The sequence below is a fragment of the Pseudoliparis swirei genome, chromosome 21, assembly GCF_029220125.1.
Source record: "Pseudoliparis swirei isolate HS2019 ecotype Mariana Trench chromosome 21, NWPU_hadal_v1, whole genome shotgun sequence".
NCBI lineage: Eukaryota > Metazoa > Chordata > Actinopteri > Perciformes > Liparidae > Pseudoliparis > Pseudoliparis swirei.
The window spans coordinates 4,778,674-4,792,394 of record NC_079408.1 but is presented as its reverse complement, the minus strand read 5'-3'; the positions used below and the strand labels follow the sequence as shown (position 1 = coordinate 4,792,394).

The 13,721-nt window shown below is 40.2% G+C and overlaps 1 protein-coding gene across 13 annotated transcripts in view; it reads left to right on the top strand.

The window, feature by feature from the left end:
* The window catches only part of clcn3 (chloride channel 3), a 28,155-nt gene that overhangs the window by 9,233 nt on the left and 5,201 nt on the right, over positions 1 to 13,721 (top strand). For 7 of the 13 annotated variants that reach the window (XM_056442815.1, XM_056442814.1, XM_056442816.1 and 4 more), the window contains 12 exons: positions 1,534 to 1,694; positions 4,233 to 4,332; positions 4,996 to 5,183; positions 5,711 to 5,833; positions 6,074 to 6,280; positions 6,383 to 6,463; positions 6,841 to 7,093; positions 8,449 to 8,747; positions 8,850 to 9,036; positions 10,245 to 10,643; positions 12,089 to 12,305; positions 13,333 to 13,408. In XM_056442815.1, the coding sequence (XP_056298790.1) occupies positions 1,534 to 1,694; positions 4,233 to 4,332; positions 4,996 to 5,183; positions 5,711 to 5,833; positions 6,074 to 6,280; positions 6,383 to 6,463; positions 6,841 to 7,093; positions 8,449 to 8,747; positions 8,850 to 9,036; positions 10,245 to 10,643; positions 12,089 to 12,305; positions 13,333 to 13,408 (2,291 nt within the window). Of the gene's footprint in view, positions 1 to 17; positions 190 to 1,533; positions 1,695 to 4,232; positions 4,333 to 4,995; positions 5,184 to 5,710; positions 5,834 to 6,073; positions 6,281 to 6,382; positions 6,464 to 6,840; positions 7,094 to 8,448; positions 8,748 to 8,849; positions 9,037 to 10,244; positions 10,644 to 12,088; positions 12,306 to 13,332; positions 13,409 to 13,721 lie in introns of all 13 variants that reach the window. The other 6 variants (XM_056442821.1, XM_056442818.1, XM_056442826.1 and 3 more) reach the window with 2 other exon arrangements.

The following is a 13,721-nucleotide window of genomic DNA, read 5'->3' as shown; positions in this document are numbered from 1 at the left end:
TCTCTCCCCCCCCTCAGAGTTTTCTTTTAGGAAGTGGTATTCTTGACCCCGCTGAGGCTTCCCTCCCTGAAACCGGAGCCTTGTTTTCACACGAGTGTCTTTGGCCGCCGCGCGTCCCTCGAACGCAGTCTCTCTTTTCCGTTTCCCGCGGTCTCCACAGTCCTGCTGCATCATCATCATCATCGTCAGGTGGTCTCAATCATCTCAATAGTAAAAATCCCAGTTTTTTTTCTCGCTGGAAGCTGGAAATGTTAGTGAGCCGGAGCTGTTGCCGTAGTTACTGCCGCAGTCTCATCGTCGTCTTCATAGACGGCTGCGTTTCTGCCTTTTTTTTTTTTTATAGCCCTCTCAATCTGCCTTTTTTTTGTTTGTCAAGTGCAAATTGATTGAAACAAGAAAATCCTACGTTTGCCTTTTTTTAATCATAAATCATATTAGCTAATATATCTTTGTGTCTGTGCTCAGCATCTCTACACATTACTGTGTTTGTGTGTAGAGATGTTCTGTTGGGTTTCAATCAAGTTTGTTCCACTTTGGCCCGTGAAGCACCAACAGGGGCCTGAAATAATGTCATCAGTGCCTCATGTCACTTAAAGTCTGCAGGAATGGTTTCTCCTAGCAACAACACATTCAACTAAAATATTAATAAATAGCAGTTTTCATTCATTGAACCAGAATCCAAGACTCATTTCTTCAGGTTGTAGGTCGTGCTTTATTATTTATTACTCTGACAGCTTCCTCTCTGGGTGGAAAACTGACGACTCGGAGGAAAGTCGGTCTTAAAACCGTGCGTGTGCGTGTCTGTGTGTGTGTGTGTGAGTGATTCTGACTGACCTTTCGCAGACGATCCATTTTTCTGATGAATTAATCTGATATTTACGAACGACGAGGTCGTGATGCGTCCTCATCATTATTTTTCACAGTATTTTCCCGACTGCTGCTCTCGTGTTGCCTCTCCGTTGTCCCGGTTACGCTCTGAACGGCCTTTTGTGTCGCGGAGAAAGAAGTCACAAGTGGGAGGATCGGCCTCCGCTCCTCTGACCAGTTCAAATGTCAGAGGAGCTCATTCAAACACGTGAGACGCTCGCGCGTGACTATGGAACCCTCACGGAGCGAATCCTGAGCACGATAAGACTGTTTTGAAGAACATAGCTTGTTGTAGTTGTAAAATATGTCTTCTCTTTCTTTGATGAAAGACACGTCTGATCGTGCAGCCAAGAAAGCCAAGTGGGAGAAAATGGGAGATGATTCTGCTCCTCGCTGTTATTTTAGTGTCTCATGTCGTTGTTCTGATGGTGATCTATTTATAGCATCGGGACAATGTTCTAAAGAGCAGCGGATGACGTTTGTTGTTGTCGTTGTTGTCGTTGTGTACGACTAATCGTCCTCACGTTGAAGCCGTTACTGAACCAACCGCCTCGGGCCTCACAGCGGTGGCCAATCGCGGCGTCCGGCGGCCCAGAGGCGGTTGCAATCGGACCGGAGAGAGCAACAGCGCTACATTGCGTAACCACGACCCTCTTTCCCCTTCAGGGTCTAACTACGTCATGTCTAACGGGGGCGGGGCGCCCAGCAGCACCGCCCACCTGATGGACTTCCTGGAGGAGCCCATCCCCGGTGTGGGCACCTACGACGACTTCCACACCATCGACTGGGTCCGCGAGAAGTGCAAGGACCGCGAGCGGCACCGGAAGGTGAGGAGACCGGCGTATCCACGCGACCTTAGCGGCCTCCGTGTGACCTCTGACCTCCTGTCGATTTTAAAAAGGAAAAAGTCAGAGCTGCCAATTTGCTTCATAAAGAAACCGGTTTGTCGACACAGAGACTAAAGCTTTCAACAATCGGCTTTTCACTCGGCCTTCGGTGATGGCCGTTCGTAACGACACGCCTTCTCGGCCTCCGGGCGTGGGATTAGTGCGTCAAAGGGTTTGTGCTGCTCAGAAAAGTGATCCTCGTGGCTCAGCCTATGAAAAACAATCAGGAAGTAATGTACAGCAGGCGTCCTGTGGCGCAACAGTTTTGTTTTGGGTTGCACAAAAGGTCAGAGGTCAAAGGATCAGCAGTTTCAGCCGAAAGGGCTTATCAGGGAGTGGAGAATAGTCCCATCAACCTATACAGAAACGGCAAAAATCAACAGAAAATCCGGAGAAAATTATTAAATATCAAAGATTTTGCAAACATTATTTTTTTTATATAGGTTTTCTGCACACAAAAAATCTAATATATATATATTATATAAAAATATATATATATAACATATATATTTATATATATAATTTGTGTTAGATATAAGTATATATATATATAAAATATGTGTGTGTGTATATATATATATAAATTGCCATCAGAGCAGGACTTTTTTTTTTAATGTGTGTTTTTTGCAACAAAACAAATTAATATATATATATATATTAATTTATACTAGGGCTGTGAAACGATAAAAAAAATTAATCGGGTTAATCACAGGTTTTTGTGGATTAATCATGATTAATCACATATTACCGATATTCTCGGTATATTTTGTGAGAACATAGAGATTTATGACAAAAGACGGATATATACATTTATACATTCTTCTATACAATGGTGCTGCAACTCAGCAGTTTTCTTCCATATGGAACATTAATACATCTTCGTCCTAAACAGAATGGTTAACCCTCCTGTTACCTTTCGGGTCAATTTGACCCCATTCAATGTTTAATGTCGGTGTTCTTTGGGGTCAATTTGACCCCAGGCTGTTTTTCACTGTCAAACATATAAGAAATATCAACTTTTTTATTTATTTAAAGGGCTATTTAGGTAGTCAACAAACAAACATAAAGTACCTCACACTTAAACTTGGGAAGCAATATTAATTCTAATAATTTTCTGGAGGTTTTAATTGCTGGGGTCAAATTGACCCCGAGGGTAAAACATGTTAGTAAATGTAAAGGTAACAGGAGGGTTAAACAGAGCATTTTCCTCTTGTTTGTCAACCATTAACTCATGATACAATCCCCATGATACAATCCCCATGATACAATCTAAAGGCCTCTAGTCTTCCTCTAGCAGCTGCTGAGGCAAACTGACTGTGTGGGTTTTCTTCATGAACTGGGCCGTGATGAAAGGGACGGCGGGGACACCGCTGCAAAGCTGAAGCCTCACCGGCCCGGTCAGGTGGACAGATTGACAAGTTACTTTTTTTTTGCTCGGTCCCGTGGCGCGCGAGACGGAGATCGATAAGTGTTAACGCAACGCGAAGAGACAGAGATGACATGCTGCTGTGGAGATACGATCAACAACAGACGTTTAGTTTAATAAAAGAACAAAGACGTGCTCTAGAGAACATGTCAGGGGGCGGGCCAATCTCTTTAATGTCATGCGATCTACAGACACTACGCCGCGATCGACTGGCAGGTCGCGATCGACTTGTTGAGACCCTGATCTACAGGAAGTAAAAGTCGTAACAAGGTTTCCGGAGGTGAACCTGCGGAAGGATCATTACCGATGAACAGACCGTCTGCATGAGAGCGGACAGAGTTCAGATTGAAGTGGTGTATTGGAAGCTCATTTTGCAAGTGACTTTTTTTTCGTCCCGACGACCAACAACAGACGGATTGGAAGCTCATTCTGCGCATGCGTTAAATGCGTAAAAAAAAACAACTAGTTAAACCTGTAATTGAAATAACTGAGTTAACGCGTCATTTTTCACAGCACTAATTTATACATATTAGCGAGACACTACTTCCACAAGAAAAATAAATCCTTGTTTTGGAGCTTTCACGAGCTTCATCACGCGCTCTTCTTCGTCAGCGTGAAGTCATGAATGAATCGTAGTGAGGACTCTAATGGAGCGCTGGCTTCCTGCCCTTCACGGCCAGGTCACAGCCGCTCGGTCAACACTTCTACCCAAATATTGACACTGTTACAGTCCCCCCCTCCCCCGCCCCACGCTCCCTGCTCCTGGAAGCGATGGCTCTGAGAATTTAAATGTTATTTGAATACCTTTTCAAACAGGAATTTTATTGTTTTATTGAGGCCACAGTGGAAACGCAGCCGCCACTAGAGTAGATACCTGAACGTCTTATCACCGGGAGGAGTCGGACGCCTTTGACTTGCACTACGGCCTCTTTAAGTCATGATAATGATTAACTCGTGACAGTTTCTGTCTAAAAGATTAGAAATGTAGTTTTCTGTGTTTTAATGCATTTGATTTTGTTTGCTAACATTGTGTGTGTGTGTGTGTGTTTTAGATCAACAGTAAGAAAAAGGAGTCGGCATGGGAGTTCACAAAGTGCCTGTACGACGCCTGGTCTGGGTGGCTGGTGGTGACGCTCACCGGCTTGGCCTCAGGTAACACACACACACACACACACACACACACACCCACACCATACAAACACGCGCACATGGCCGTTATCTCCTCTGCTGGTGACTCACATGCTTTGCCTCCCTCTTATTCTCCTAAAAGTAAAAAAGTAATTTAAGTAAAACATTTATAAAAAGTAAGATAGTATTAAAAAAGTAGTAAAAAGATAAGAAAAGTAATGAAGAGTAATAAAAAGGTAAAAGAGTAATATAAAGTAATTTAAGTAAAAAATTAATAAAGAGTAGAAGGTAAAAAAGTAATTTAAAGTAATTAAAAAGGTGAAAAAGTAGTAGTCTTTTTAACATGCAGGTTACAAAGGGAGGGGAATTAAACAACACTTAAACCCAATGAAGACTCATCTGACCTGGAACATGTCAAAGTGATTTGGTGTTTACGTTGGTAGATATTTCGGGTGCATGACGTCATCCTTGCTCTTTGGTCATCAGGATTAAGATTTAGGATGCAAATAAATAAATAATTCTGAATTCATTTTAAATAGTGACCTTTACACACTCGAGGCTACTTTGCTGTTCTAAATGAACATGTATAACAACAGGCACATAATAAACTGCAGCATACCTAGCATGCTAACCGCCTCTTCTTTCTCTTCTTCCACTTCCGCTCCTTCTTTTCCCACCCCCCTCCAGGTGCTTTGGCTGGCCTGATTGACATCTCCGCCGATTGGTTGAACGACCTGAAGGAGGGCGTGTGTCTGAGCGCCATGTGGTTCAACCACGAGCAGTGCTGCTGGACGTCCAATGAGACCACCTTCGCTGAGCGGGACAAGTGTCCTCAGTGGAAGAGCTGGGCGGAGCTCATCCTGGGGCAGGCCGAGGTAGAGTCAGACGTGTCGGGGACAACCTCGAGACATCCTCCATGTGGACATGTACACGTTAGACCCGCCACTCTGCTGCTTTGTTTATTCACTCATTATTACCGCCGGTACTATTTTTTTTTCTCAACCCTGGTGGGCTTTTATTTTGAAATATGCAGGAAATATTGAGATTTTATTTAAAAGAGTTTATCAGAAATACCATATATAAAATTAGAAAAACATATGCGACCGGTCAAAAATGTTAAAACACCTCTTTCTCTAAAGAAAAGACTTAAGGGTTATTATGGTCTGTCTTCCATTGTTAATCGACTTTTTCTTGCCATTATAAGAGCAGTGTACTACTTCCTGCAGTACAATAACACCGTATGTTCCAACACTGCTGTTATACAGGCAGGCTGTAAATAATCAACACAAGTTGAGACGCCTGTAGGAGTCGTTAGCAACAACTTTCTGTCACACACGTTTTAGGACTGGTGTTCTGATGAGTTTCATGGATTTGACTCCTCCTCTTCCTCACCTCTCTGCAGGGGCCCGGCTCGTACATCATGAACTACTTCATGTACATCTACTGGGCTCTGTCCTTCGCCTTCCTGGCCGTGAGTCTGGTCAAGGTGTTTGCTCCCTACGCCTGCGGCTCGGGGATCCCTGAGGTAAGGAACAAATATATATATATTATAAATGTATATTTATATATATATATATACAGAACGTATCAGTTCTATAAAACTAATGAGGTCAGCAGGCTCCTGTCCCTCTGTTCTGTTTTACTCGTTTCTTTTTTTGCAGATTTTATTCTAGCTCCTAGAATTTGAGGATTTAAACCTTACCCTTGTATCTAGACTTCAATTCAATCTTTACCTTCCTCTTCCTCCCCCCCCCCCCCCCCCCAGATCAAAACCATCCTGAGCGGGTTCATCATCCGGGGCTACCTGGGCAAGTGGACCCTGTTGATCAAGACCATCACTCTGGTCCTGGCCGTGGCGTCCGGCCTCAGCCTGGGGAAGGAGGGCCCGCTGGTCCACGTGGCCTGCTGCTGCGGGAACATCTTCTCCTACCTCTTCCCCAAGTACAGCAAGAACGAGGCCAAGAAACGAGAGGTGGGTGTGGGGGGTGGGGGAGAAGCTGGTGTTTGATTATGATATGCGTGTTCTCAACGCCCCGTCCCGTCAGCTGAGGTGCGTTTGTTTTGTTCCTCTCAGGTTCTCTCGGCCGCGTCGGCGGCCGGGGTCTCCGTTGCTTTTGGCGCCCCGATTGGAGGCGTGCTCTTCAGCTTGGAGGAGGTACGGTTCACGTCTGGAAATTACTCTCCAGCTTTAATTCCGAGAAAACGAAAACTTGTGCAACACTTTTTTAATTTTTAATTTTTTTGACATCTTTTATATATATTTTTTTCACATTTTGATAAGGCCGGTTTATTATAATAAAAAAAGTTACTTCTCATTATACAGCAAAACCAAGAATGGATGCCACACTTCTAACACTCCACTCGGATTAATTCATAGATTTTATAATTTATTGTTATGAAGAAAAGCATCACTTTTTTTATTACATTTTCATCCAAATCTTTTTCAATTTAATGAAATAACAATGAAAAAATTACAGAAAATCTGAAAAGTGTCTGCAAAATATTCTCTCTCTCTCTCTCTCTCTGGTCCAGGTGAGCTACTACTTCCCCCTCAAGACGCTGTGGCGCTCCTTCTTCGCCGCCCTGGTGGCGGCGTTCGTCCTGCGCTCCATCAACCCGTTTGGAAACAGCCGCCTGGTGCTGTTCTACGTGGAGTACCACACGCCGTGGTACCTGTTTGAGCTCATCCCGTTCATCCTGCTGGGCGTGTTCGGAGGCCTCTGGGGCGCCTTCTTCATCCGGGCCAACATCGCCTGGTGCCGGCGGCGCAAGTCGACGCGCTTCGGCAAGTATTGAGCCCGCCCGGGTCTGGAGGAGTATTTAAAGATCACCGTCAGCTGTTTGTGGCTTTACGCTTTCAGCCATCTTTAATGTTCTGAGCGTAGTGAAGCAAAGATGGATGACTCGGGAGGGTAAAAGTGTTCTCGCCATTAGAAACACTCGAGGTGGCAGGAGAGCGTCACATGGAGAGCTGTTAAAGGATGGATTCATACAGGGTTTATATGGTCATGGAAACCCTGGAAAAAGTCATGGAATTTAACAATGGTTATTATATCCAGGCCTGGAAATGTCCGTAAAAAAATTAAATCCCAAAAGTTTTGGAAAACTCATAGAAAATGTGTAAAATTCAACATGTTCTTTTACGCTGAGTTTGACATTTTTATTTATTTATTTTTTAAAGAAAGATGCTCAAAATATAAGCCGTAATACTATTAGTATTTTTATCTATATAAATGTTTATTCTTTGAACCAAACTATTGTCTCTCCTTCATTTGTGTTATTTACGATAGACATTGTTTGTTTAAATACGACATGTTCTCACTTTTTCATGTAGACACCGAGATTTCACAAAATGTTTGGTGATGTAAATTTGGTAAAAAGTCGTGGAAATCCATCAACATGTGTACGAACGCTTATATTAGGAAAGCATCTATTAAAGCCTCTTGATGAATATGCATCAGTATGCATGCTCGGTGTATACAGGACTGTCTCAGAAAATTAGAATATTGTGATAAAGTTCTTTATTTTCTGTAATGCAATTAAAAAACAAAAATGTCATGCATTCTGGATTCATTACAAATCAACTGAAATATTGCAAGCCTTTTATTCTTTTAATATTGCTGATTATGGCTTACAGCTTAAGAAAACTCTAAAATCCTATCTCATAAAATTTTAATATTTCCTCAGACCAAGTAAAAAAAGATTTATAACAGCTGAGTGTTTGTCAAGGCTCAGGAAACCCTTGCAGGTGTTTCGAGTTAATTAGACAATTCAAGTGATTTGTTTAATACCCTACTAGTATACTTTTTCATGATATTCTAATATTTAGAGATAGGATATTTGAGTTTTCTAAAGCTGTAAGCCATAATCAGCAATAAATCAGAATAAAAGGCTTGCAATATTGCAGTTGATTTGTAATGAATCCAGAATGCATGACATTTTTGTTTTTTTAATTGCATTACAGAAAATAAAGAACTTCATCACAATATTCTAATTTTCTGAGACAGTCCTGTATATGTGTGTGTGTATATATATAAATATGTATATATGTATATGTGTATATATATGTATATAAATATGTATATGTGTGTGTATATGTATATATATATATTTAACACACCGCCTTGTCCCCGTCTTTAGGCAAGTACCCGGTGCTGGAGGTGATCTTCGTGACGGCCATCACGGCCGTGGTCGCCTTCCCGAACCCGTACACTCGCCAGAACACCAGCGGGCTGATAAAGGAGCTGTTCACCGACTGCGGCCCGCTGGAGTCGTCGCAGCTGTGCCAGTACCGCAGCCAGATGAACGGCAGCAAGGCCTTCACCGACAACCTCAACCCCAACCGGTCGGCGGGGCCCGGCGTCTACACCGCCATGTGGCAGCTGTGCCTGGCGCTCATCTTTAAAATCATCATGACCATATTCACCTTCGGACTCAAGGTTAACGCCCGGGGGTGTTGTTGTTGTTGTCGTTTCCCCCCCCAGATGCTTCACCCTGCAACGTCTTCATCGACACCACTTCCTGTTTTTTGTCGCCCTCAGGTGCCGTCGGGTTTGTTCATCCCCAGCATGGCCATCGGGGCGATCGCCGGGCGGATCGTCGGCATCGCCATGGAGCAGCTGGCCTATTACCACCACGACTGGTTCCTGTTCCGAGAGTGGTGCGAGGTGGGCGCCGACTGCATCACCCCGGGGCTCTACGCCATGGTGGGGGCGGCGGCGTGTCTGGGTGAGTCGGCGGAGAACAGAGTGACGGTGTTAGTTAGTAACGTTAGACAGTATTACATTATGTTCCTCTCCTGGTAATGCTGCACCCCTTTAATAGGAACGTGTTGTTTATGTATTCTTTATGATATTTGATCAGGTTTTGGCTTCATTCAGATGAATTATCTTGTTTTTGCAGATATTGATTAACTAGACCAACAACAACAGCCACATCAAGTCATTTAGCTTCCTATTCATTACTGCCTTTTATTCTACCATAATACTGATTTATATATATGTATAAATATATTTATGTATTTATGTATATATTTTTAATAAATATATATATTTATATATAAATATTTATTTATAAATAAATATATTTATTTATTTATAAATATATATATATATTTATTTCTATACATATATATGTGTACCTATTTATATGTATACAGGACTGTCTCAGAAAATTAGAATATTGTGATGAAGTTCTTTATTTTCTGTAATGCAATTAAAAAAACAAAAATGTCATGCATTCTGGATTCATTACAAATCTACTGAAATATTGCAAGCCTTTTATTCTTTTAATATTGCTGATTATGGCTTACAGCTTAAGAAAACTCAAATATCCTATTTCTAAATGTTAGAATATCATGAAAAAGTATACTAGTAGGGTATTAAACAAATCACTTGAATCGTCTAACTCGAAACACCTAGAAACACATTGTCAAATGTTTGATTTTGTTTTGCTGTTATAAATCTTTTTTTGAACTTGGTCTGAGGAAATATATAAATTTTATGATATAGATTTAGAGTTTTCTTTAAGCCATAAGCCATAATATTAAAAAATAAAAAATAATAAAAAAAATCAGTTGATTGATTTGTAATGAAAAATGCATGCATTTTTTTTTTTTTTTTTAATTTACACAGAAAATAAAGAACTTTATCACAATATTCTAATTTTCTGAGACAGTCCTGTATGTGTATTTATAAATATATTTATTTATTTCTATACATATATATATTTAAATATACATAACGCACAGCGAACCAACTCTCTTTCTTTTATTGTCTTTATACTCTGGTATTTAACTCTGGGTATTTTCTGTCTTCATGTTCATCCTGGTGAATATAATAGTGTAAATATATAAATAAATAATGAATATATCTTTCAGCTAGAATTGTTATTTTGGTCTTGAGTGTGTGTTCATGTCCACGCCTCGCTCTCTCCAGGCGGCGTGACCCGTATGACCGTCTCCCTGGTGGTCATCGTCTTCGAGCTGACCGGCGGGTTGGAGTACATCGTGCCCCTCATGGCCGCCGTCATGACCAGCAAGTGGGTGGGCGACGCGTTTGGACGCTCGGGGATCTACGAGGCCCACATCCGCCTGAACGGGTACCCCTTCCTGGACGCCAAGGAGGAGTTCACCCACGTCACGCTGGCCAGGGAGGTGATGCGGCCGCGGCAAAGCGACCCGCCGCTGGCGGTGCTAACGCAGGACGACCTGACGGTGGAGGAGCTGCAGAGCACAATCAACGAGACCAGTTATAATGGTTTCCCCGTCATCGTGTCCAAGGAGTCCCAGAGGCTGGTGGGCTTCGCCCTGCGCAGGGACATCAACATCGCCATAGGTAACACGACTATTCACAAATGTCAAGTCTCCACCAAATTATTATTATTATTATCTTTATTTAAAAGAGACCATGGACAGTTGCAACATAAATTTCACCATTTGATGCAATAGACTAGATTTTAGCTTCAGCTAATTTGCATCTGTCGTCCCTTGACAGACCATAATAAACATAAAACAATAAAAAACATAAAACAATAACAAAGGGTACAGGATAAGAACACAACATACACACATTGAGAAGCTACAGTACAGCGTATTAAAACTTAGTAATACATACTATTAAAAGTAAGTAAAAAACATTAAAAGTAATTAATAAAAAAATTACAAGTAATTGATTAAAACAATTTAAAGTAAGTAATAAAAAGCATTACAATTATATAAGACAATTTTTTTTTTACAAATATTAAAAGGAAGTCATGCATACCAATAAAAGTAATTAAAAAACATTCAAATTAAGAAATAAAAAACATTCAGATTAAAACTAAGTAATAAGAAACTTTAAAAGTAAGTAATGCATACTATTAAAATGAATTAAACATTCCAATTAAGTAATAAAAAATAAGTAAGTAAATCATAAAAACTACCAAAAGTAAGTAATAATAACCATTAAAAGTAATAAAAAACATTAAAAGTAAGTAATAAAAAACATTCAGATTAAAACTAAGTAATAAGAAACTTTAAAAGTAAGTAATGCATACTATTAAAATGAATTAAACATTCCAATTAAGTAATAAAAAATAAGTAAGTAAATAATAAAAACTACCAAAAGTAAGTTATAATAACCATCAAAAGTTATAAAAAACATCAAAAGTAAGTAATACAAACTAAAAAGTAAGTAATAAAAAACATTTAAAGTAAGTAATAAAAAACATTAAAGTAAGTAATAAAAAACATTAAAAGTAAGTAATGCATACTATTAGAAGTAAGTAATAAAAAACATTAAAATTAAGTAATAAAAAACATTAAAATTAAGTAATAAAAAACATTCAAAGTAAGTAATAAAAAACATTTAAAGTAAGTAATAAAAAACATTAAAGTAAGTAATAAAAAACATTAAAAGTAAGTAATGCATACTATTAAAAGTAAGTAATAAACATTAAAAGTAAGTAATAAAAAACATTTAAAGTAAGTAATGCATACTATTAAAAGTAAGTAATAAACATTAAAAGTAAGTAATAAAAAACATTAAAAGTAAGTAATAAAAAACATTAAAAGTAAATAATGCATACTATTAAAAGTAAGTAATAAACATTAAAAGTAAGTAATAAAAAACATTCAAAGTAAGTAATAAAACATTAAAAGTAAGTGATAAAAACCATTCAAAGTAAGTGATACGAGCCATAATAAAGTTGCTCAATGAGTACAGCGCTGACCGGCTGTGACTGTAAAGTAATGTCAACTCTTTTGATCCTAAATGTATTTTCTCGTTTCTTTTCTCCTCAGAAAACGCGCGTCGCAAGCAGGAGGGCATCCTGCTGACCTCCAGGGTCTACTTCACGCAGCACGCGCCCACGCTGCCGGCCGACAGCCCGCGGCCCCTCAAGCTGCGCTCCATCCTGGACATGAGCCCCTTCACGGTCACCGACCACACGCCCATGGAGATCGTGGTGGACATCTTCAGGAAGATGGGGCTGCGCCAGTGTCTGGTCACTCACAACGGGTGAGTAGGCGAGTGAGACGGTCGTCGAGAGGAAGGAGCGGAAGGTGTGAACCCTCCTCACATCTCACGGTTGACATGTACACACCTGACCGGTGTTGCATGGGCTCTAACACCGCCTGGGTTTACCCTGTAATCTGCATGGCCACATTGACCAGGCCTAACCGCTGTGCTGCACCCCTTTACCCCCCCCCCCCACACACACACACACACACACACACCGAGCAATAACCGAGACAAACTACATAACAGGTGTCATGTTGGGAATTATAGCCTGGGAATATGGTCTGTTGACTTGCTCTGATTCTGAGAAGTGAGACAGAGACTTGTGTTTTTTTTCTTTTTTTTCTCTTTTGAGATTTATTTTTCTGACGACGAGCATTTAAATTATAAATTTGACAATCAGGTGTGCAACACTATTTTTTTTATTTTTAATGTACATCTTTATGTTATTTTTTTTCACATTTAGAAGAATAAGGCAAAAAAAATAACAAAGAAAAATAACAAAGAAAAATAACATAAAGAACATTTTTCATAAAGATGTAAATTATTTGTAAAATTATTTTACTTCTCATTAATTCCTTTTTTTTTACACTTCTCATTATTATAAAATCTCATTATACAACCTAAACCAAGAATTATATTCTTGGTTTAGGTTGTATAATGAGATTTGCAACACTTAATATGATTAATTCATAGATATTATTTTAAAAAGTGTAATTTTTGTTGTTGATTTTCATCAAATTTCTTCTGCAATTTAATTTAAAAAATCACAGAAAATCTGCAATGTATCACACGAAAGTGGGTCCTGAATATTGGGATTCCTGTTAATCATAATAATTCTGAGATTTAGTTGATTTTTGTTTAATTTGGGTTATACTTTGTGCTCCGGTTGAGTTTTCTGTTAAACGTTTTAAGTTGCAACCTGTTCTGTTTGTTTGCTGCTGTCTGTTCTCTCCCTGTCTCTCTTCTGTTTTGTTGTTGTTTTGTTGTTTTTGACAGTTTATCGAGGAACGAGTGTGTGTTACAGGAATGTTTTGGGCATCATCACAAAGAAGAATATATTAGAGCATCTGGAGGAGCTCAAGCAGCACAAGGAGCCCCTGGTGACTAGCCCCACCCCTTTACACATGTGACCCCTCCCACACTTTTTCACACCCGCCTCTTTAAGAGGGCTGCATGACACCGTTGACAGTTCCCCGGCCACAGACACATCAAGCCTTTCCTCTTCTTCCACTTGCCGTCTGCTCTCTGTTGTCCGTGGGTTGGTGTGGGTTCACCTCCCAGTCGCTCATCCTAGAGAAACATCTGTAGCTCGACCTCCTCTGACCTCTGACCTCCATCCCCATCGCTGGTGGCAGTCATCCTATAAATAGAATGTGTTTTTTCTGGGTCCTGCAATGTTGGACCTCCTCTGGA